Raw genomic sequence first — 23493 nt, forward strand, 5'->3', positions numbered from 1 at the left:
ATAGGACCTCACAAACTGCTCTGGCATGTCATTCAGCACTGCCTAAGTAGAAAGTAATAACTTTGTGAAAAATTAACACGGGAGAAACACATTTATCATGATATATTAATCTATGACATATGCCGTGTAATTTTGAGTTCACAGACATATTGTGTTAATTGTAATTGGAAGTATACACTGCATGATTGTACAAGGTTAATACAAGATCAAGTTAATACAAGGAATTACCTATTTCTATGGCTTTGTTTTTTTGACTTGGCCATCATCACATCAATACTATGAGCTCATTAGCTGCCAACATAAGGTAACAAAAATCAATTTTTGCCTCAAGCCAGTCACTTGTTGTGTGGGCATCCATCATGAAACAAGTCTACTGTAAGGGGGGCTTTCACAGCTGCACAACTTTAAGATGAGATTAGCAGTTGCTAAGTAACTAGTCTATGGAGGTAAAATCAATTCTTGAATGAATGAAATACATTCCAATGGAAATGTCTGCAGCTTGCCAATGGGAAAATTTGACGAGTAGAAACTTAGATATAGAGAATCAAGGTGTATTGGTTCACACTATTGCCAATTTTATCATATCAGTTAACGTAATACACTTTCTATTGCTGCAAATAAGACAGTTTTGAAATTGAAATGCAATTTTTGATTATCCCAGGAAAATATTTCCATCAACAGTACAACTTTCATAAATATACATGTATGGTGTTCACAGAAACTAATCTATTTTTAAAGAACCCTTTGAAGAAATGTGGCTACTAACACCTACTCCAATGAAATATTTGTGTACAAAAGTATCACACTTCAACTTGAAAATAGAATAACATTGAGCCATCCTGACATTACTTCACCAATGCTACACCAGAATTCCTCTTTTTCTTCAGTGGAGTTTTGTTTGCAAACCAGAAGTGAACTTTCTCCGTGGTAGCACCAAAATCAACAATTACTGATTGTTAGGAGCCGAATAAAAAAGAACCAGACATGATGTTCAAGGCCTTACTTTCTACAGTATCACACAATCTGTTCAAACTAACATGCACTCCATATTGGTCATCAAGTCTATGCTAAATTGGTGCTATCAATCCCTTCTATGATATTACTAACATACGAAGTTCTAGAATCTGTCTAAAGTTTACTTGCTAACTTTGATCTACTATTTATTAGTCATGCACTTTATTTCTATTTTACAACAGTCACTGTACACATTGCTGTCACATGTATTTTACTCTGCTACCATAACGTACATAATTTACATTACAATTGAGGTTTTTGCCATCTTGGTGAAAGACCTACTATAACACATATTTGAACAAATTAGTTATTTTTAAGCCATCTTACCACCTCACATACTAGTGTTTTTGCTAAGGTTTGGGAATATGGGTAATTGATTTGGGAACCCCAGTAACTGTCCCCTAATCTCATTGCATTGATATACCTAGGGGAACCCCGGTGAAATGACTGGAGAACCCTGGTAACACTTACCAGGGTACCAGGCTTGACAAAAACACTGCATACACAAGTATAATATAAAGAATTCATCATAATGTGCAAGCTTTGTAAATAAATGAACTATAAAAGTACCATTGAACATAAACATTTGTTTTAGGCATTTAAGACTTTAACTGCAAACATTTTGTAGGTGCTACTCCATGGCTTCATAACATACAGCATCCACCAAATGCCTTCATAACATACAGCATCCACCAAATGGCTTCATAACATACAGCATCCACCAAATGGCTTCATAACATACAGCATGCACCATTCATTAATAATCATCAGAACTGTTTTACTTACAGAATCAATCTGAGTAATTTTTTGCAATTCTTGCGTCAGTTCAGAGAGTAGGTCCCATTTGGATTCAACGCCACTCAAGCCATTAGCAGCAGCCACTATACTTGCAGCTGCTATCATGGACGGAGGATGTACAACAAAGTTGTAATCTGAAAATATTAAACAAACTTTGTGATAACTCTGTAAAGAATGTAAGTTAGAAAAGCTGCTTATAGATTTTCATTTACAGTTTTTTATCAATAATTTAAGTTGTTACAAGACTTTACAGTATATTTTCCCCTTACTAATTACTTGAGAAACAACACATTCTTGTGCCATCAGAGACACAACAAAGCCACAACCAAAGATTTAAATAAAAACAATCCAACTCATTGATTTACGAATGAACACTTTGTCCCTTGCTTGTTGTGTACACAGTTATCTACCAATTACACCAACATTCAGTTTTTTAAACTCTCTTGGGACATTCAACAATGAGTTTGCATGTGAACTTGAAGACTACAACTGCTGCCAAGCCTACAATAGCTTGCAAACATTTTGAACAATCTTCTTCTGAAGTTTTTGATTACAAAACTTTTCAATGATTATGCCATAGACACTCCTCCCTTTAACAGACACATTATGTAACTGAATACTGCCTATTATTATTAATTATCACCCTGATCTGAATTACAATTCTCATCTGAATTTCAAGACTACTAGCATGTCACGTTAACCTACGTATACATGGCCTCTGGCAAAACCCAGTGACACAACTTATCATTGGTTGGACTGGATGTGTCCCTGCTGCATGTCACTAAGTTTGCAAGTTTTCTCTTACCAGTAAATTAAATCACTTGATTTTGTATTACAAACGATATTACAATTTGTATTTTGATGACACAAACTTAACATTTTACATTGATAAAAAATAATGTTGAAATTCCACCAATCAGTATTTGCACAGGCTATTTTTCCTGGCCATTGTCCGACAATAATCAGATTTTTACCAAAGTCCCTTCAAAGATGGAGTAGACATCCTGGCCAAGAAAGGCAGGTTATTATAGTCTTACAAATACCCTTAAATCAATTCTTAGTGAAAGGAATCTATTTGTTGGCTAAGATACACGCAGTTTTAAGATACTTTTGGAGTGGATCTTTGAATCCAATTTATGGATAGATTGCAACCCCTTAAATTGATATATTAAACATAAGATAAAAGTCCAAAATTGTACTTTCTCATCCATTACATGTATTTATATCACAAATAAAGAAAAAGGAAACATGAGTTTGGTCTCAACCACAGAAGCAAATTCTGGAGTTACATAACAAAGTTCAGCCAGGTCATCGGTTTGGCATATGCATCTCTCCTCAACATTCATTGCTATGAAAATCAACCTCCTACATCAAACACACCAATTCTCTCTCTTCAAGGCCAATCAGGGTTAAATACAAGACAGTCAACAACAACAATGTGATCCCAGGTAGCAACACATATACTTAGAATACATAGAACAAAAAGCCTAACAAAACTAATCAGTGGCATCTTTCACATTTTTTATTTCTGTAAAAAATCAGATTCAGAAAAACAAAACTGCAATAAAGAATAAAGAAACGCAATCACCCACCTGTGGAACACAGAGCTATGAAAGTCTGCGCATGCTTCATGATTAGCTGAGCTCGCTGTCTTCCTATTGGTAACCTTGTCAAAATTTGCTCCAAAAAGTCATGGGGGGTAATTGCTGAGAGATCCCACTTCAATTTTGTAAGTACAAGCAGTTCCATATCCTGAAATAATTAAGAACAAAAGAGCTGTATCATGAACCATTATGACATCAATTCATCAATCTTTTCCATTCTGTCTTGTAATGACCTCATTTGATGACAACCATCAAAGTACCAACACTCCAATGTACAACAATTTTCAATTTTGAAATTGTTTCATAAGACCCATCTTCTGAAAACATTACAGCAGATGCTACCTTTCCCTTATATATTTCAGACCTTTACAACTACAGGGGGAGGGAGACATCCCACTGCAGCAATACCAAGATACAACTTTTGTTTGCTACAAACAGAAATTGGTCATGGCCACAAATTCGTCATGGATGAAACTGACATCAGTTACACTCCCCAATGTGAGTGAAAAGAGTGATTGTTTCTAACTGGCAAAATTGATTTTCACGCATTTTGTCTTCCTTCTCACATACAGCATGTTTCAATTTTGTTTTGCTAAATTTACAACAATACTTGCAAAGACTGATTTGCAAGACACACTAATTAAATTTCGAATTGATTGACAAGCCAGTTGTAGTGTGAAAGGACTAACACAAACGGTAAAATATGATGCCCTCAACATTGTCATTCTGTGCATCAAGAATGAGGATAGCCATAAACAATGAATATTTTCAATCACAACATACTGCTGACATAAAAACTGCGGCACGTTATATTAAATAAAAAATCATCATAGGCCCGACAACAGGACTGTGAACATCGGTCCAGGACTTGGCTAAGTACTGTCACTGTAAAATAGAAAATATGGCTGCTTCACTAGTAGGAGACCATGACTGCATTCACGTGAATTTGGGAGTGCCATAAATATCCATATATTTGATAATTACCAAGAGTTCATCACATGTAATCGAATTATCGGTGTAAATGCACAATTTTTCCGCGGAAAGCGGCATAGTTTCTTTGAGTTTTGATGCTAAGAACATGCAAGCTGCTCCAAGCAGTTGAAGGCAGTTTTTCTTCCACAGAACAAGCGACAGGAATCGGTCCAAGTAGTTCATGGAAAGAGGAAATACTTCTTCTTCACAATTCTGTTCAACACAAACCTGCAAAAATAAAAACGAAAGAATCTATCAGATGACTTAAATAAGGGAGTGCTGTTATCAACACAACCAGCGACACTAATACCACACATTAGTACAACACAGTGAAGTATCATGTGTGGTACTAACTTGGAATCCCGCCAAAACCGACTTGTCGACTTGATATTATTTCTTTAAAAAATTATTAAAAATACTTCTTGCTGATCAATTTTCTTGTATTTTGCACCAAATTAAAGCTTAACTTATGATCTACACATAAGTATGTACTTTATTAACATTATTTTAACTGAAATCCTCGAAATGCAACATGATCGCGGGTACATCCACGTTGGTGTTGATCATCACATCGTGGTCACACCTCGGGATCCGACAACAAAATATTTTTTAAAAATACAAAAAAATATCTAGATGCATTTTCCCGATAAAAAACTTTACTAAACGAAATAGCTACTGATTACCATTACTTTCAGTGACAACTGATGTCACAAACTGAAGAAATATACCTTTTCTCTCATAAGCACGAAATTGAAACTGCACTACGAATGAATGGGCTCGATGGCCGACCACACTACATACCTCTAGCATCCAATCGGCAACCATTTTTCTCATGAAGGGTTTAAGATCCGTCTGCCACTTAAAATAGCATGACGAGAGGAAATACTTTTCTTCACGTTCAAGTAAATTTGTCAAAACTCTAGAATCCTTCAGAAGTACAGGGTCTTCGTAAGCTCTCTTACTTTGCTCCACTTCACAGCAGAAGAGATCCATTGTGCAAAGTCTGTTAGCAAGTGAAGCTGGTGTGGTGTCCACGCACTCTTCAAAAACTACCAGGTAAGAACATATAAAAGGCCACTACTGAGAAATGTAAGCCTTTGATTATACGTAAGAATACTTGAGATGCATAGTAGAATTGTCGAGGTAGACTGTATGATAGACTTGGTGGTTGCTGGATGGCCGGTTTCCTAACAAAGAGCTAGCTTGTGCGATCTTCCTACGGCCAACTCGACCGGCCAACAACACACCACTGTCTGAGCGCTACTTAGCCCTATCGAAGTTTCAAGGGATGAGGGGAGTCATGAAATATGCAAATAAGAGGTTAACGGAGGGAGGAGCTTACGATGTTGCTATTGGATAAGAAGTGGGCTTATCTGACAGCTTATTGACAGATTGATTTTATTGTGGTACTTACTGACAAATCAACAAAAGACAGCCAAAGCTTCAGGAAAGCGGAGTGAGTAAAGAGAATTGGCAAACATCAGTAGAACATACTTCTTTTAAAATTATAACTTTTCAATAATTTGTAAGACATTTTAAGATGACAAAACTTAATTAGATGTAAACTTGTTATCCACTTGTACAAAAATGTCTGTTTAACGTTCATCGAATTCAACACGTTTTCTTCCAAAAGTTAGGAGTCCATTCATTCACAGTGCTTGTCATGTTTTGGGGGGAGACTGGGGAGACGTGACTACAGCATGACACGAAACAAGACGAACGTTAACCATAATGTATAAAATCATCTTTCTATGTAGTGAATATTTCATACAGAGTGATATGGTTAAATTTCATCCTGTCGGAGTGTTTAAAACGTTGCAAAATTCCTGTGCATGTATTGTGCCCAGTTCTCCCTATATCCGCCCAAACTAGGGGATTTGGGGATATAAAAAACGCTCACTCGAAGTCGCCAGTGTTTTAAGTTCTTCGAAGGTATAGAGTAGTCTGAACTGCGACGCATGAGAGGCGAACTTTTCCTTTCGGACAGCTGTCTGGGGCAGTGAAAGGTCGAGGCAGACACATTTTTGCTGAAAAAGAACTCTGCGAACTAGGCTTATGTTGCCCTATATCTACAGTAATGGAATTTTCATTGTTTGTCAATGTTTTCCTTGGGGTGAAAAAAAACCGCGCTTTGCAAATAATATCGAGATTTGCATAAAATTCCACAACACTCCCCCTTAATTGTACTACTTTATACATCAGTTGCCATAGCTGTAGCAGTGTGGCGCACTCTCTGCCGTAGCAGCAAGCTGCAGTTACCAGGCAGAGATTACTATATATAGATGAAACCTATCTATCAATCAAAATACAGTAGCCCCGCCCCTGAAACTAATCGATGACAGCTCACAATATTACTCCAATCAAATCCGTGCGGCTCTCTTCTGAGTTACCTTCGGTAAGATAACATCCGAAAAGTTGAACGCAAACTTTGATTGACACTGTCATGTCATAAGAATTTTTAGTAATTTTCGAACAACACCATCGACATGTCTGACACGAATGCAACCGATTCACTTTAAATGAATTAATTCTTAATAACCGTGTTTAACTGTATAAATTTCACCATCTCGAGAAAATATCAATATGATGTTACATACACAAGTTATCACTTTTCCGATAGCTTTTCAAACATGGTTTATCATATCACCTCCCGGCATCAAAGAAGTATCCGTCCGATATAATTTCCTTTTAAAGTCTAAAAATTGTCAGTACAATTTATTAGATACTATATAAAAAATTAATATTTCGGTCGATTACTGATGAGCTGAATATAACTTGAGCGATTGTTTCTGTCGCATTCGACAGTCGTCAATTACACATCGCCTTGTGGATCATGTTGTCATGAAAATAATTTGGAGTCCCATAGTAACAGCGATTAGAGCGAAAGCCAGAAATTTTAGTGGGAACAACCGAACCAGCCTTCAGCGATACAATTGATCACGCATAGACAGCGCTTAATTACGTAGATACCGTCATATATTGTGGGCGGAGAACACATTCCTTGCGTTCTTACACAGCATTCACAGATCTCTGGCACAAAAGTCTTGCCCTAATTACAACCATTAAGTACGCCGATCGAATTTCTGCAAGTTCCGACAGCAGTGACGAATATGGATGTGAGATTTCGAGCCAGTAACACTTCCCCAATGGTGTTACAGCCGGATACTATTTATTTCCTTTCGCATTGCGCGCAACTTGATAAAATCTCTGCGTCTATCTGACAGCGATGTGAGTGAATGTCGTTGTGTAGCCTAACCACGAAAGCATGCTCCTAATAGATTTTTCAAAAGCCCTTTTTCATGTAAATTGTGCAAGACAGGTGTGAAAACTAGGTTCAATACCCAGTAGCCCCGTGCCATGTGAGCAATTTGCAAACTTTCCTACATTCTGTTACTGCAGATGTATTGTGCAATTTTCACTTAAAGATCTTCATATCATGGCTAGGTCTTTGGAGTATGAATCTCTGAACCCAAAGTAAACTACGCCATTTATTAGTATGTTTCTTCCGCTTTCCCACGAACTCTTCAGCTGGCAATTAGGAATAGGTGGATGTATTATGAAAACACGGGCACTGCCTTGCACAAAGCCAACATAATGTCGCACTCCGAGAGGCAGACATCACCATTTCGTAACGGTCGGGGGTGGACTCTTTAATACAGTCGTCTATGGGATGCCCAACATGGGAAATAAAGAAGGAAATTTTTAAAAAATAAATCTACCATATGTGTTTAAACGTAGACTACTATAATTACTAACTAACAGTAAAATAAGAGTTAGAGGAAATTCAATTTTGGAATAATATTTTGTCACGTTTATTCTGTACTTTTATGGGATTCACTAGGTTTATATTGACTATTCAAAGCTTATTTTTTTGCTGCAGTAGGCCTAAATGCTGTTTTTCAACTATCGACACATAGCGTACTTCAAAAATGGTGCTACTCTTAAACTTTAAAACACCGTAATAAATCTTTGTCAGCCTTTCGGCTCATTGTATTGTATCGTAGTGAATCGGAGAAATAGTAACGTTGATATCTACCTTTTGAATTTCATTTTTTTCCTTGTTGATCAGCGTCGATACTTTTCGATGATGATGATGATGATTACTACTACTATTTGTTGTTGTTGTTGTTGTTGTTGTCGTTAGTGTTGTTGTTGTTGTTGTTGTTGTTAACAGAAACCACCTTCAAGAGTACCATAAAATTTTAAACGAACTTTCGCCGACTTTCAAAAATGATGACAAGATGGAAATTCTGATTGGCATGAGAGGGGGTGTAGGAGGAGGCTTTGTGCAAGTTTTGCGTTCCATTTGGCACAAAGTCAGTACCTCGATACCAATGAATCCCACATGAAAACGCACGTGGCTTGCGCATATGAAGGCTTTTGTCAGAGGTTTTCGCACAGGCGAGATGGGAACTGAGTTGTAAAGTTTATGCTGCGAGTTTATGCTACTTTCCTACCTTCTGATACGTAGAGTCTACGTATGAGAACGTCGGAACGTATACATAGAATAAACTCACAGCATAAACTTTACACTTTTAAAACTACACAGCGCCTGTAGGTTTTCGTCAATGTGCATGACGAAATATCTATATCCTTGCATCCACCATATATCTGTCTGTCTGTCTGTCTGTCTGTCTGTATGTATGTATGTATGTATGTATGTATGTATGTATGTATGTATGTATGTATGTAGCTACTGTGCACGGTCCCTCCACAAAACCGTGTACTGTGTCATAAATATCCCACCCAGCAGTGGTTCGAGAACAATACTTTTATAAATTTTATTATAAACTTATCATGACTTGACCCACGGACTTGACAAACCTACGGTCTCTAGTGTCCAAAATCCAATGATCAAACCCAGATTCACGGAGGTTTAAAAATTCCTCTGAAATTAATCCTACTTCTTTGAGCGTAATTTTTACTAATGTGCATGATACGTTCACGTGAGAGTCTTTCGGAAGGAAAACCAAATCTAAAACCTAACCTTGGATAAATTGTTTATTGTTTATTATTATTATTATTATTATTATTATTATTACACTTTATTTAAAGAGGGTAATCTGGTTACCAGTAACGTAATTGTAATTTTCATCAGAGCCCTCAATTGTTACATTCAGCATCGAAAGCTTGTCCTGGCGCGCCCCACACCACCCACGCAAAAAATATATTTTACGTATGCGTATATGCATACTTCCATAACCAACAACGTGCCATGATATATATTATAGCCCAAACATGGGACTATGTGCCCGAGGGTATAGGTGACTATTTGCTCGACGTAAGGAGGGCAAATGGTCTCCTGCCCCGAGGGTACATAGTCCCTTGTTTGGGCTATAAATTTTTTATTGCATGCCTCTCTTACACAATTTTCACTCAAAATATTTAGGTTTATTGGCAAATGATAATCAAATGCTTTAATTCCATCTTAGACAAAAATCCGTTAAAAATGGAACGATTTGCATCATCGAATGGCGCAATGATATATTTTTACTATTGTTATGCCGGTTATCAATTTTTTTCTGCAAAATTTTCCAAAAAACAGGGTTTCCTTTGCAAAACATGAAATTTCAACATTGTTACATCAAAAAGTTGTCGAGTTGAAAATAGTTCCGGTTCACTTTCAGTCCAATGATGACTATGTGGCCCGCGACGTCACCGACGAGTTACCATTGAATCCTATGAGCGCGCGACGTTCGATATACGAGGCATGTAATAAAGATATGTATTGCCCAGGATTCCATTTGTGTGCATTCTCATGCGCGAACGGATTAGGGGTGTCGGTGCGTCAGGAAAAGAACAACTAACTTGTTCTCACATTCGAAAATCTTTCTATTCTGGTCTGAAGAGCTATAATAAAAATTAATTTTGCATCAAGTGCGTCATTTCCCTCCGCATGATTCAATTTTAGCTTTGCTAATTAAAAAGGTAACCTGCAAATTTCAGTTTAAAGAGGCCAGTACTTTATCCTATTTCAAGGCTTTACTCAATAGGCATAAATTTGCATTGTGTTAAGTGTGCACACTTACTTTTGTCGGTTTTCATTTGCATAAAATTTCCCTTGTCAGTAATTTATGTTTTCAATTCTTATTCTTTCATTTGTTATTTTGAAGTAGTTAGCTGAATTTCAGTTTTGTTGTGCTGGATATTCTGGTTGGTTTTTTGTGTATTTTTTAGATTTTTATTTTATCGTCATTTTGCTTTTCCGTTTTCACTGATCCTCCCTGGCTGAGGGAGCTTACAAGTATAAAAATAAATAAATAATAATAAATAAATAAAGAAATAAAAACAGTGACTTTTCACATAGCCTTCACGCATCTGTTCAGTAGCCTCGCCATCGAGCGCATGCGCGATATTCTTGAGACGCGATAAAAAAGTAGCAGATCGTGCACAGATATATTCCACAGTTGCACCAGTGTAACCCTAACCCTTAAGATAATCAAATAACAACAACACAAACTATGACAAGCAAAATAACCCACATGTTACGATATTGCAACGTAAACCACCTGCCAAATATGAAACGAACGATTTAAACAGTTTTTGGAATTTTAGTACAAAATGAAATAGCCTTTGGGAAAGAAGTATGTTAATTAAGTTAACCTAATTGTTCTATAGCAAGAACGGAATTTACACAAAATCTAAAAGGGATAATTTTACAGTGGCTATATATGCATACAATGTCAGATTTTTGCCTTCAAGTTGGCATATACATCTTACCCATTCAATATACAATGCAGTTCAGCCAGCTTGTTCATTAATATAAATTGGGAAAAGACACGAAATATGGAGAGCTCCAGTGCAATGTTAAGAGTATCGATGATGACGTCAAAATGTCCATTTTTTCGATGATTCTAAACTGTGGCAAACATAAATCTTCTGATAGTCACAACATATTCGAAACGATCCAAGCTGCGCTTTATTCAAGGCAATGCATTGGCAGCGGAAAAATTGCAAGGACATTTGTAAGGAAAGAAGACAGAAATGTTACTCCTCGCATTTACACCTGTTACAATGTCTGAAAACAGAAATCACAGTGCAGAGGCAAATTTGTTGTGCTCTTCAAAAGTTCCTATTTCCAAGACTCTGAAACAGCCTGATCCATATAGTCGCAGTATTTAGCAAGAAATAGCAGTTAAGCTGGCCTCAGTTCCTTCCAAAGTTGATCATATCTGCATGAGGCAGCTAACAAGTATATATGAATATATATAAATAATAAATTATTCGTACGGTACACGTACGTGCATACATGCATGCCTGGATATCCCGCTTCCTTTTCTTTAAGACTGTCCCCATCAGTCCAACGGCACAAACTTGGCCCCATGGCGTGCGTGCGTGCCGTGGATACTGGTATGGATATGGGCTGCCGAGCCATTTCGTGAAGTGCATGGTAATCGAACTGAACATAGAATCTCTCTCTCTCTCTCTCTCTCTCTCTCTCTCTCTCTCTCTCTCTCTCATTTCAATCGGTTTTGCAGATTAGAGCTTATGAATTTCAATGTGACACACTTTGAGTAGAGATACAATGTATCTACACAGATCTGACATCTTAGAGTTCGGTAGATGTATTTAAATCGGAGAGGTTTTATTTAAGTGATGGGATGGTGATATGTCATAGACATGTATTTTTAAAAAGTTGTCTAATCAAGGGTATGGGTTTTACTTCACGTTTTGGACATTGAAGTCCTTGGATATATTAAAATACTAATAAGGTGCAACACATTTTGATGGCGTGTATATAGTATCCCTGTATATCTATCAAGCAGTTTGCAGAGACTTTGCCCTATATATTTTGTAATAAATATTGAAAAAAGTCTCTTCATTGACCAACACCTTTATTTATTGATGTTTTCAGAGTTTTCAAAGTGTTCAAGTCGAATGGAAACCCTGCATTCGTTCCCATGGCTACAAACACGCCTTTGACATATGGTGTAACTAAATGTGCACTTCTTAAACCAGAGCCGGAGTAAGTTCCTTGTTCATAAACTGCCCTTAATTAATTTAACGTATATGCAAGTTATGTTTTTTAGCCATCTTCACATTGGGCGATGTTCACGTATCGTAAACTCAGCAATGTTGTTGGCACTTCTCGATGTCGGAGTATTGTGTCTACAGTCTTTGATATGGCATGTTGAATATCATCGAATTATACTGTAAATTATTCCCGTGTCAAGATGTCACGTTGGTATGTTGCAGGCCAAGGCTCTTTGCTAACGTAGGACATTCACTTCTGTGGACCGTTTATCAACGTTATCCGTGGGAACCGTGTTAGGCAGGAATGCTTGGCATGAAACAGATGATACGTTAACCTCACTTAGTGTTTATTTCGTTTGCGTTCTCCTCTCTGTTGATTTATTACAACGATCTTAACATTCGCATCCCGTTACGCGACAAGTTAACTTTTTGCTTCCATTTCCACTTAAAACATCAATAAAACTCGCGCAAAAGCTTTCTTGAAATATAGACCTTTTCCCAAACCTTTATACAATTCCTGCATATCGTTTCAAATTATTTGCCGGTGACTACTTTCCTCTATTTGGTCCAGTTGTCTGGTCACTTCTCTTCGTGTGTATCAATGAGCACTTCCCCCATGCTCCCATTATCCAAAAAATTGTTAGTCAATCAGCCCTCCCCACACCCATTTGTGTAACCAGGCCGTCATGTCATTTTGTCCCCTTCTCAGTATGTCCACACAGGAACAAAAAATAATTCGTATTGTATATTTGGAAGTCTGCCAGAAAGAAAATCTTTCTAATAAAAATGACAAACTATTGGCAATGTCTAACACGGTATACCCTGTTCTTTCGTAGCATGGTCAATCAAGCAATTTTAAATCATCAAATCTCTCCCTGCATGTTAGAGACTGGTAAACGAGATGACAACGTTTTAGCCATAAATTCTTAATAATGGTGCACTTCACTATATAATAAAGCCAAATCCAGCATGAACAGATGAATATGAGCGGGGCATGAGATTGAAACGAGTATATGACGTATTCCAGATATCAGCTGAGATAGTAGAACCAGAACGAGAAGAAATCATGTGATGGTTGACTAGATAATCCATCAGTTGATCACGATCCTGAATGTGAAGAATATACATAATCACAAAATTGTATGTGTCTCAGTTCATTATCCCATCGACAAGCAAGCAAATCAACAAATATGGCGCTTCAGCTACATCGGCTATCACTATATGAATGTTAACAGTGCAGGCACAGCGCTTACGGAATGGATCTTTGGGCTGCGGTTTATTAGAAAATTACTTCAAAATCAGGCGGACAAGGGTATCATGTTACCGAACAGTGCAAATTGTAACACACCACATGCTCATTCCGCGTCACGATTCGCCAGAATACGCCACGTGACGAGGAAATAGATACGTCTCGTCCTAAAAAGTGACGTCAGAGGGTATTTTTAAAAAGCTATTTCCCTAGGAAATAGTTTTGACCAAATTTGGAAAAGTGCCCGGTCACGTGACCGTAGTGTCGTCTGCAGCTTTCAAACAATGGCGGATGACTAGAACGTGATGTGCGCCCGGGATGAGCGACGAGCCTCTCTCTAAAACAGATACATTTTCCATTCCAACAGCGTAGGAACTTGAACAGCTCAAAGACGAAAAGATTCAAGTGCAACCAAGGATGTTGATGTATGCTATAGGTACTATACACAGGCGTGATGTTTTCTGGGTAGTTTCTATGAGTGTAGTTTATGCTACGTTCCGTCGTTCTCTTCCGTAGTGGTGATTAGGCTACGGAAGAGAACGACGGAACGTAGCATAAACTACACTCATATCTATAGAAACTACCCAGGAAACATCACGCCTGTGGTACTATACTTCTGTAACTTGAACCGCTCTGGAAATGTCGCCAAGTAAAGTTATGATGGATTGCTGAGGTGCAAAATATCAAAGCACATTGAAAACTATAAACAACAGGAGCTTGTGGTGTGTTATAAAACACCTATAACCTGGTCTTTATTCGGGCTATAGCGCCCGTTTATTACCCCTCGTGGCCGTGTGTTACCAGAAACACATCCCTATATCCCTCGGCCTACGGCCTCGGGAATAGCGATGTGTTTCTACGGCCTCGGGGAATAGCGATGTGTTTCTGGTAACACACTGCCCCTAGGGGTAATAGACGGGCGCTATAACCCTCATGACCAGGTAATAGGTGTTTACTATAGCTGACAGCAATGCTATATCACAAACGACGGATGCGCATTCATAGTAGCTTTTGATTCGGCAAGTAATTTTACAGGGAACACCTATATACACATACTTGCCACCAACATACAGTCGGGTTGAATGTGTAAATAAAGTTGTCCATAGTGTGGACCTGGAAAAATGACAAAATCTGAGATTTTAAGTGCCACTACCAGTGAAACATAACTCTTCATTACTTAAGGAAATAAAAGCTGTAACTTTTGATATATTTTATCATTATCATATTTTCGTTCCAAAATAATCATGTACTTTCTCCTCTTCCCCTCACCAAACCGTTCTGAAACTAAAATAAAATAAGACAGAAAATTCAAATATAAAATTTTCTTGCGATCAATGACATTAGACATAACATACGCAGAGGGACTGTGCACACAAATTGGTGCATTTCGACATGACTTTTGGGAACTGAACAAAAATTGTACTTTTATTATAAAACAAAGTCTTGAATATACATCAAAGTTACAGCTAATCCCTTAAGGGAGAGGTGTAGAGAGTCGTGCAGTTTTGTTTGTAAAATGAATACTAAACACGCATTATCCATAGGCGTATAACGTGACTCCTTTTGGGAGGTGAAAAGAGAAATCTTTTGTGCTCCTTGTGAAAATTTGCTATTTTGAAGGCCAGCTACATTTCCATACATACATAGAGCTGATCATCACATACATAGAGCTGATCATCACATACTCAAATAAGATTTTTCAGATGCTTATATGCTCAGCCGGATCAGAAACTCGATGAAATTTATCTAGGATACCGAGGCATATAAATAATTTGGTCAAATAAAACCTGCTTATCATGATTCCCCACGTTTCCCTTCTGATGGAGACAACGTTATCGTAAAAGGCAACCAGATAAACCGGGCAGTATTGCAGGTGTGTAAAAGCACAGACTCTCGAGAAAAATGAGGATCTATGGTAAAAGTAATCAGCAAAATATTACTTTCGATGTCCTTGTCATTATGGTTTCTCCTGTGATTCAGGTTCTGTCCAGGGTCATGCTTCTTTAAAATGTACAACGGACGTCAAAGAACGAAACACACTCTGTGGACCACACTAAGTATTCTTGTCACAAAAGCAGTATCAGTAAAACGCGACATGCATAGACTACTGGACTGAGTGCTATAATATATATATGTCTACTTGTGAGCCCATCATTTACAAACCAGCCCTGAAGTAATCCTACAAACGTTTTAAGGATTCATGTTGTACACAACAGCCTGGAAGCTATACTTGTACCCATACCCTGTGGATATCACTGGTATACCAGACTGCACATTGAACATGTTGTTGTGGTATATACACAATCACTGGGCATGATAAAAAAGAATATTCATTACTTAATTCCAGAATTTACAACATTTTGAAACTAGATCCTGTCAATATTTCCTTCACTTCATGGCTATTATAAATATCGCGTTTACCGAATCCCATCAATATATGGCAAATTTGAATGCATGGTTCAGTACATCAGAGTGACCCCATCACACAGCATATATACCAATTGCTCAAACAAACAGTCGACAGAATTGGCAATCTTGTATAGGGTTTTACAATGCATGTTCTGGTGATAGTATTCCTGTAGCTGTATACGTAAGGAATCGAGAAACAGTCCGTGTATACATCTTCTTTCCTGGAAGTACGTCAAATTTCTTTCCACATGGTTTCTTGACATTCCGTTTCTCCACCCCCTCCCCCCCCAATACTTTGGCAAATGTCAAAGTAATTAGATTGACAATGTCGGGTTCAGGTAGGGGTTATTTCGCTAATAGAATAGCAGTATGCAGTCTGGCAACTAAATAAGAAAATGTTCTCGAAGTATGCATAGTTTAATGGACTACATTCGACTTGATTCATGTTATTTCATTTGTGTTGACTCCCATAGAATCAGAAGTTCTCAAACAAGATATATTATCCTTGTTTTTTATCATGATAAACGTAAAAACAAAGAACGAACTTGTGATTTGATAATTTCATATGTATGATAACAGAGAACTGGAAACTCTAACAAGCGTAGTCCTCCTCTAATCTCGGCGCCTGCAAATTACGACTTACACCGCAACAACACTCCAACACTTCGAACAGTTAGTGAAAAATAGTGCCATGTTAAGATGCGTTCACACGGGCTCAAGCGCCAAAGTTAAGTCCGAGCTCGGACTCAGGTCCACCCTCGACTCCGTCAGGGGCGTTGGGAACTGTTCTCATTTACTTTTCTGTAGCCTAGATTGCTTTTCCCTTCGCTTGCCTCCGTACCTCCGTCTTCACTACAGTAGTGTACTGTAGTGAAGACGGAGGTACGGAGGCAAGCGAAGGGAAAAGCAATCTAGGCTACTTTTCTGAGTCGGACTCGGATTAGGGGCGGTGCTGGGCCACCGAAAACGTTGCAGTGAGAACGCCACTTTATTGTACAGACATTGCCTGTCGATGAGCATCTTCAGTTACCTGGTAACGAAGTCGTAATAAATTATGTACACTGTTTTTAAATACCATAACATGATATAAGTGTTAACGTAAATATTTCTATAGTTCAGTTTACTTCACGTGAAGTGCCTGTACATGTACAAGAAGTTGAAATTGGCACTCTGCGATTCAAAATCCACAATGGCATAACACTTTGTCATTTACAGTCAGGGTAGTTATTAGTGCGGAGAATAAGGCACCGACAATCTCTCTGATTGGATGAGCGGAGATTTAGCGTTAAGTTTTTGCACGACAACTTCGTAATTTTACAATTTGTTTTCACCTAAATGGACTGAAAGTTTTCAAAGTACCCCTAACCGTCAAATTTCCCATAAAACTCCCTTAGCGTCACTGGCAAAAAAGAACATTATGTAGGAAGGGTTTTCCAACATTATTTGAACTCCTTGAATACTTCCCATCCTTTCCATGAGACTGTGTGCATGTATTAAAGGCGTCCACAATATGTCTCCGTTGTATTGTAAGATATAATTTACCATATTTGCATGAAGCGTAATACAGACTTGAGGTAAAGCCAAATCTCTGCTTCCACATGACTGTAGATTATTGGTTTGTCAAGATTTGCATTTGGTTTATTATTGTATGCGTGTAGCCATTTGATTTGCTCTGCTCTGTTGTTGCTCGATTCCAACTTAGACAATTGCCATTGTTGCTCGATTCCAACTTAGACAATTGCCATTGTTGTTTAACCTTCCAACACTTGTCTCAGACGCAAATTATCGTATTCTTCCATAAAGGTGCGGGATTGCTGGATAGCCAAATAGCCAACTTTGACATATTTAGCAGCTATTCAGCTAAGGGACCGTTCTGTGAAAATTAATAATAGCTTAAATAGCCACAAACAGCTAACAATAAGCTATTCTTATGGCTATAACGTAGCTATTAGCTACCTCGCTATTTAGGGGGCTATTCAGCTATCCAGCAATCCCGCACCCCACTCGATTCTTCATTACAAAATAAGCCATATTTCACCTTCTAACATGTACGCCTGCGTTTACAACCGGCTAAGGTGCAAATACTTGATTTCAAATAGTTGAGTCAATTCTCAAACATGACAGTTGTTGATTTTACACAGTAGAGGCCACTCATATCTCCGAAAAAGATTGTCTGGCATAATCCAACTAAGTTTCCAAATACATTGTCCATTGTTGACATGGCCAATCAAATAACATGAATGACAGAATACGGTCCGTCAACGGAGGAAGTGCAGAGATGGAGTGATAAAGTTGGACAGCTTTCAAGTATACGGACGTTTCTATGAAAGACAGGTGGGTTTGGTTTATTACGGTATTACCTTGGCAACAATTATGAGGATTATACGATAGGTGGCCCAACAACTAATGAGTGCTTTAACAGTTAATATTTGAAAGTCCGTTTGTGAAAATTTGGGTTGGAAGTCGTAAATTTTGATCAAGTCTATCTGGTCCAGGAAAGCATGTGTACAGAAGTTAGTCAAGTCCAATGGCAATCTATAAGGTCATCTTGTGGAAGCGTTCAAGTGGTTCGATGTCTTTCAGCAATCAGCATACTATGGCCATGGTGACGTTCCCTGCCTAAGTGTGTAATCTGGATTTTAGAGCATATTAATGTTAGTTTTTATATTGCTGAAGAAAATGTTATAGTGCGGGGAAAATGTACCGTGTTACCTTCGACAAGTTGCTATGTTTATTGCAATAGTTATCACCTGTCTGTTGATTCCAGAATAATACACTTGAAATCACTGTCAGAGAGACTTGCCGCATGCCCCGATTGCACGTCCCTGACTCGATATACATTTACTGGGGTTACCATAAAGTTATATGCAGAAGAATTGTAAATTCTAATGCATAGGGCCTACAGCGGCTTTAGTTTAGCCGTGTATCGAACCACAAACGACTGTGACGATGCGACCCCCAGGACTACAATTACTGCAGACCCTCTTTTTCTCGGCAGCCTACGATTTATAAACTGCGATCACCAAAAATACAATGGCGTAAGCTGATGTGTTCCAAGTATGACTATATAATTTCGTTTACAGGGGAAACTACATCGCATCCACCACATGATCTGTCCCGAGCATACGGACCCCCCCCCGTCACGTACTTCTCAGGCGTATGTACACACGTCTATGGGGGCATAGACGCCGAGTGGAATAGACCGGCCACAGGTGACTGTGCTTGGGAATCTATGGCAAGTTAGGGATTCTTTTCCGAAGCCACCTTGTTTACCTGATACCAGGAACCCACAAGCCAACTCGGGCATGATCGGTAGCGATGCACCGGAGCAAAGTGGTGGTAGCTTCTTTGGTGAATCCACAGGGTAAGGCAAGCAATATTCGTCTAGAATTTATGAATATGATCAATAAATGTCATGTATTAAACTTTTTTTCATTATACTTTACTTTACTTTACTTTATTGCTCAACAACAACACACTCAAGGAGTGCGGTAAGGCAAAAATTACAAAACTCAGCAAACACTGGGTGAAGCTGCCGCTGGGGGAGGAACTAAAAAAGTACAAGAAATAAATTTGGAAAGTGGTAGTTTATCTTTGTGAGTAAAGATATACATGAACTTTTCTCTGTCATTCAAATCAAGAAAGCCAGGATTATACAAACTTGTGGATGAAAATAGACTATCTCGATAAGTTCTGTATTTTGGACATTCTATTACAAAGTGAAATTAATCTTCAACTAAAGACTTACAATACTTGCAGAATCTTTCATTTGCAGGAACTTTGGAATATTATACAAGCCTTACCTTTGTCTAGTGTGTGCCTATTACTTTACCCTAGCTATATAAATATATATAATATGTATAGTATTTCAAAGAAAACAGTCTGCTACCCTATGAGCTGCTATAGCTGTAGAAACACAGCTATCTGGGGCGTGGTAGCATGCTATGTGGGTCATCAAAAGGTTAACCCCGCCCGGATATGACCCACATAGTAGACGCACACACTACCCCACCACACTGTGTTTCCACAGCTAGAGCTGCTAACGAGTTATTTGGTCAGCAGGGCGATAAGACCCCAAGATGGTGATTGGCTGAACAAATTAATGAGGGCAATTAACGGACTGTTTTCTTTGAAATACTGTACAGGGATACTAGGGGAAAGTAATAGGCACATACAAGACACAGGTAAGGCTTGTATAATGAAAAGAAATACGGATAGTTTTCAATCGGATTCGAACCCACAACATACGGCATCAGTCGCCTAGCTGAGAGGTCACAGACAAAACCGCTCGGCTCCACTCCCAAAAAAGAGTGGTTCAATAGCCGGCTAAGTTGTTACATTTTTCTGACTGAGACCGCTCAACACGTTGTAGAGTTCGTGAAGCACTCACGTACGCATGCTCACTATCATACATCGCACATACACACTTTATCGAAGCGAAGAAACGAATTTCAACGCTTTAACTGGGCGAACGATAAGTTTAATACATGACATTTATTGATCATATGCATAACTTTTAGACGAATATTCTTGCCATACCCTGTGGTCAATCTTACCGCCTTGTGGATGACTTTTGTGACAAGGTATTCTTCTTTGCTTTTCGATATTATTTATGGATCTATATTTCAACTGATTCTTCATTTAAAGATTTTTGACATGCATCGCAATAAATAACAAGGTGCCAATGTGGTACACAGTAACACACAGAGAGAATGTTATGTTATAACGTTACTCCACACTGAACACCCCACGCCTTTGTAACAAGCCTTGTCGTTGCCTGCCAGGTTGATTTGCATGGGGCTTCGTGACCTTTGGGTCAACCGACCAGCTCTTCCACCAATTGGAGCGCGGGCGGCCAAGACAGGGGAGACGATTTTTTCGTGTCTTGATCCGGGGTCTGGATGCATCAGATTAAAACATGTGAGTAAATTAGCCGTACCGGTGAGAATAGCGTTAATGTGAACTAGGCTTAAGGAATAACTATGCAGGAATCATACGTAGTGGGATCAGAAATCGTCGGGTTTTGGTAACAGTTAAAAGTGACGCATGATAGCAAGGGCAAGATCAGGATTTTATTTGTTGCCCATGGTCGTACTGGTGCTCATGACGATAATAATTCAGATGATACCCGCCTTCAGCTTGGATATTACCAATCTTATCGTCATGAGGACCATTCCTTGTCATGCTGGACATTGTACTGTCGCAGGATATGCCGCGCATCACTCGTTAAAATAACTTCAGTATCCCTCAAAATGCCTGGCGAAGCCATTTGTTATGTCATATTATAATCAGATGCAGACCATTGAGAAGGTAGATTCAACATGACGAAGATCATTGCAAAGTTCTTCTCCCCAAGGACTTTAATCATTGACTACCCAAGAGTAAAAAGTCTTCATTTTCTTAATTGCAGACGATGTATGCAGTAGTGAGTTGACAAGAAATATACACATTGGAAAGAAAGTTTATTTTGTCACTGTCTTTCATTTCAGGAAAAGAAAAAAATGATGTGCCGGAGCATGGTCACCCCACATTGGCCTGAAAATAGTCACCTCACATTGGCCTGAAAATGGTCACCCCCACATTGGCCTGAGCATGGTCACCCCACATTGGCCTGAAAATAATACTTAATTGAAATACTAGTGCCATGATACTTTTGGAGCATTAAAATCATAAAACATGATGTATAACTGTTTTACCATATAGGTAAAATGTGGTGTAATTTAGACTTATTAATCATTTATTTATTTATTTATATAATTAATTATTTATATATTTGTTAGGCTATTATCATCCATGCAGCACCAAGGGCACTTTTTGCAAGTGTAGAAGGAAGTTTGAACAATGGGATGAGGAGTATTTACTGCTCAATCTTAGACGTGAGTAACTTGTACAGTTCTTTGTACATCAATTTCATAGTATTCCTTTACGGTAATTTGATGATTTTGGAACCAGAAAAAGCTATAGCTCCTATAATTGTTTTTTCTATGCCTATATCATTACAGTATTCCTTGATGTGAACTCTAAATGTTGATTGGTTTTGCAATTTTGGGGAAAAAGAAGATTAAGCGATTGTGATTTGGTGTCATGACTGTGAGTGTCTTCTCAAAAATGTATGTGAATACTACCGGTATGTTTCGAGGGGAAACGTTTCTGTGACACTATTTGTGATTTGCAAACGTATGGGATTAATAGTTTGAGTCCTCTTACGTCTATACACACAAAATTAAGTCTGGAATACGTTGTTTTTAAACAAGAAAGTCGCACATACAGTTCTGATGACCCCCTCCCTTTAAAGGCGCCCTTCTCAATCCCAGGTTCTCGCGACCCCTCCCTTTAAAGGCGCCCTTCTCAATCCCAGGTTCTCGCATTAGTGAATGTGTCAATAGCCCATTAACAGTTTGTCATTCTTTTGTTTTCCATTGAATATTTCATCAAGTAACTAATATTTATATTAGATAAATCTGATAATTGAGTGGGGGCTTTAAGTAGTGTCTGAAAACTATGATTAGAAACCATCCTTTTGTTTTACTTATATCCACTTTGCAAATAATAATTGTGATGATTTTATGGTCGATTGTATGCTTAAAAGGCAATGAATAAAATAAAAAATGTTTAGAAGTATTTCACAAATTAAATGTCACATGTACTGGGTGTGTTTACGATATTAGTCAGATGTTGATTAAAAAAATCCTTTCTTTTAATATCGTTATATGAAACGGGCTTCTTGGCATCACTATGCACTGTACAGCAACAGATGGAATGCAATGCATTCTTGTGAACTTGTAGGAAAGTTACAAAATTACAATCAAGTGAACTTTTGCTGTCAGAATATACTGTAGTGTTGGACCTCTCCATGGTTACGGTGTACATTATGTTCCCTCCAAAACCTAAGTAAATCGTTCTTTTTATGCGCTTTACATCGTACAAATAATCTTCAAGGCATATTATAATCTACAGGATATGTCACAATCATATCATACAATGTAATCACCTCTTTACATTTCCATACCGAATAAATTCTTTGCTTTCCAGCTTAACAGTTAAATGCACATTCCTAAATTCTGCCTGAAGCTATTTCCGTTTTTCTAACATTATCAATGGTTTAAATTAACGGATGACATAGAATCTTGATGCACATATCATCAAGGCAGGTGTGGCCACTGTCACATGTTTCCCAAGAATCTGCTCTGTGCCTACGTGCCCGTGACAGATGTGTGTACATATGCCTGAGAAGAAGATAGTCAGAAAACAGAATTGCTATATATAAACCATGGATGTACATGTACTTTTGTACATCCATGATATAAACCATGCCATGTCATCGTCCGCATTTGATTTTACTGTGAAAATTAACAAGTACATATGTCATGTAACCATGGATAGTTGCTTATCATTCTCAAATATACTTAATCTGCTTCAAAACACTAGTTTTGTGTGATTTTTGGCCAAATTATGGACACCTCGCCAAAACAT

At 38.1% G+C, this 23493-nt stretch overlaps 1 protein-coding gene and 1 long non-coding RNA gene across 9 annotated transcripts in view; one reads left to right on the top strand and one right to left on the bottom strand.

Annotated features, from left to right (window-relative positions):
* The window catches only part of LOC139151207 (G1/S-specific cyclin-D2-like), a 94079-nt gene that overhangs the window by 50750 nt on the left and 19836 nt on the right, over window positions 1-23493 (bottom strand). Inside the window, exons 1-5 of one of the 3 annotated variants that reach the window (XM_070723836.1) lie at window positions 21171-21257; window positions 5190-5437; window positions 4401-4616; window positions 3405-3564; window positions 1801-1946 (exon numbers count right to left, since the gene is read on the bottom strand). The exons of 1 other annotated variant lie outside the window; for it this stretch is intronic. In XM_070723836.1, the coding sequence (XP_070579937.1) occupies window positions 1801-1946; window positions 3405-3564; window positions 4401-4616; window positions 5190-5437; window positions 21171-21240 (840 nt within the window). In that variant the 5' untranslated portion in view covers window positions 21241-21257. Of the gene's footprint in view, window positions 1-1800; window positions 1947-3404; window positions 3565-4400; window positions 4617-5189; window positions 5438-21170; window positions 21258-23493 lie in introns of those variants that run through there. One more of the 3 variants, XM_070723846.1, reaches the window with a different exon arrangement.
* Window positions 20808-23493, top strand: part of LOC139151228 (uncharacterized) — a 58900-nt gene continuing 56214 nt past the window's right edge. The window contains exons 1-3 of one of the 6 annotated variants that reach the window (XR_011556366.1): window positions 20816-20940; window positions 21801-21896; window positions 22023-22110. This is a non-coding gene — a long non-coding RNA (uncharacterized lncRNA). Of the gene's footprint in view, window positions 20941-21800; window positions 21897-22022; window positions 22111-23493 lie in introns of all 6 variants that reach the window. The other 5 variants (XR_011556370.1, XR_011556371.1, XR_011556365.1 and 2 more) reach the window with 5 other exon arrangements.

Source organism: Ptychodera flava, chromosome 2 (assembly GCF_041260155.1).
Source record: "Ptychodera flava strain L36383 chromosome 2, AS_Pfla_20210202, whole genome shotgun sequence".
Taxonomy (NCBI): Eukaryota; Metazoa; Hemichordata; class Enteropneusta; family Ptychoderidae; genus Ptychodera; species Ptychodera flava.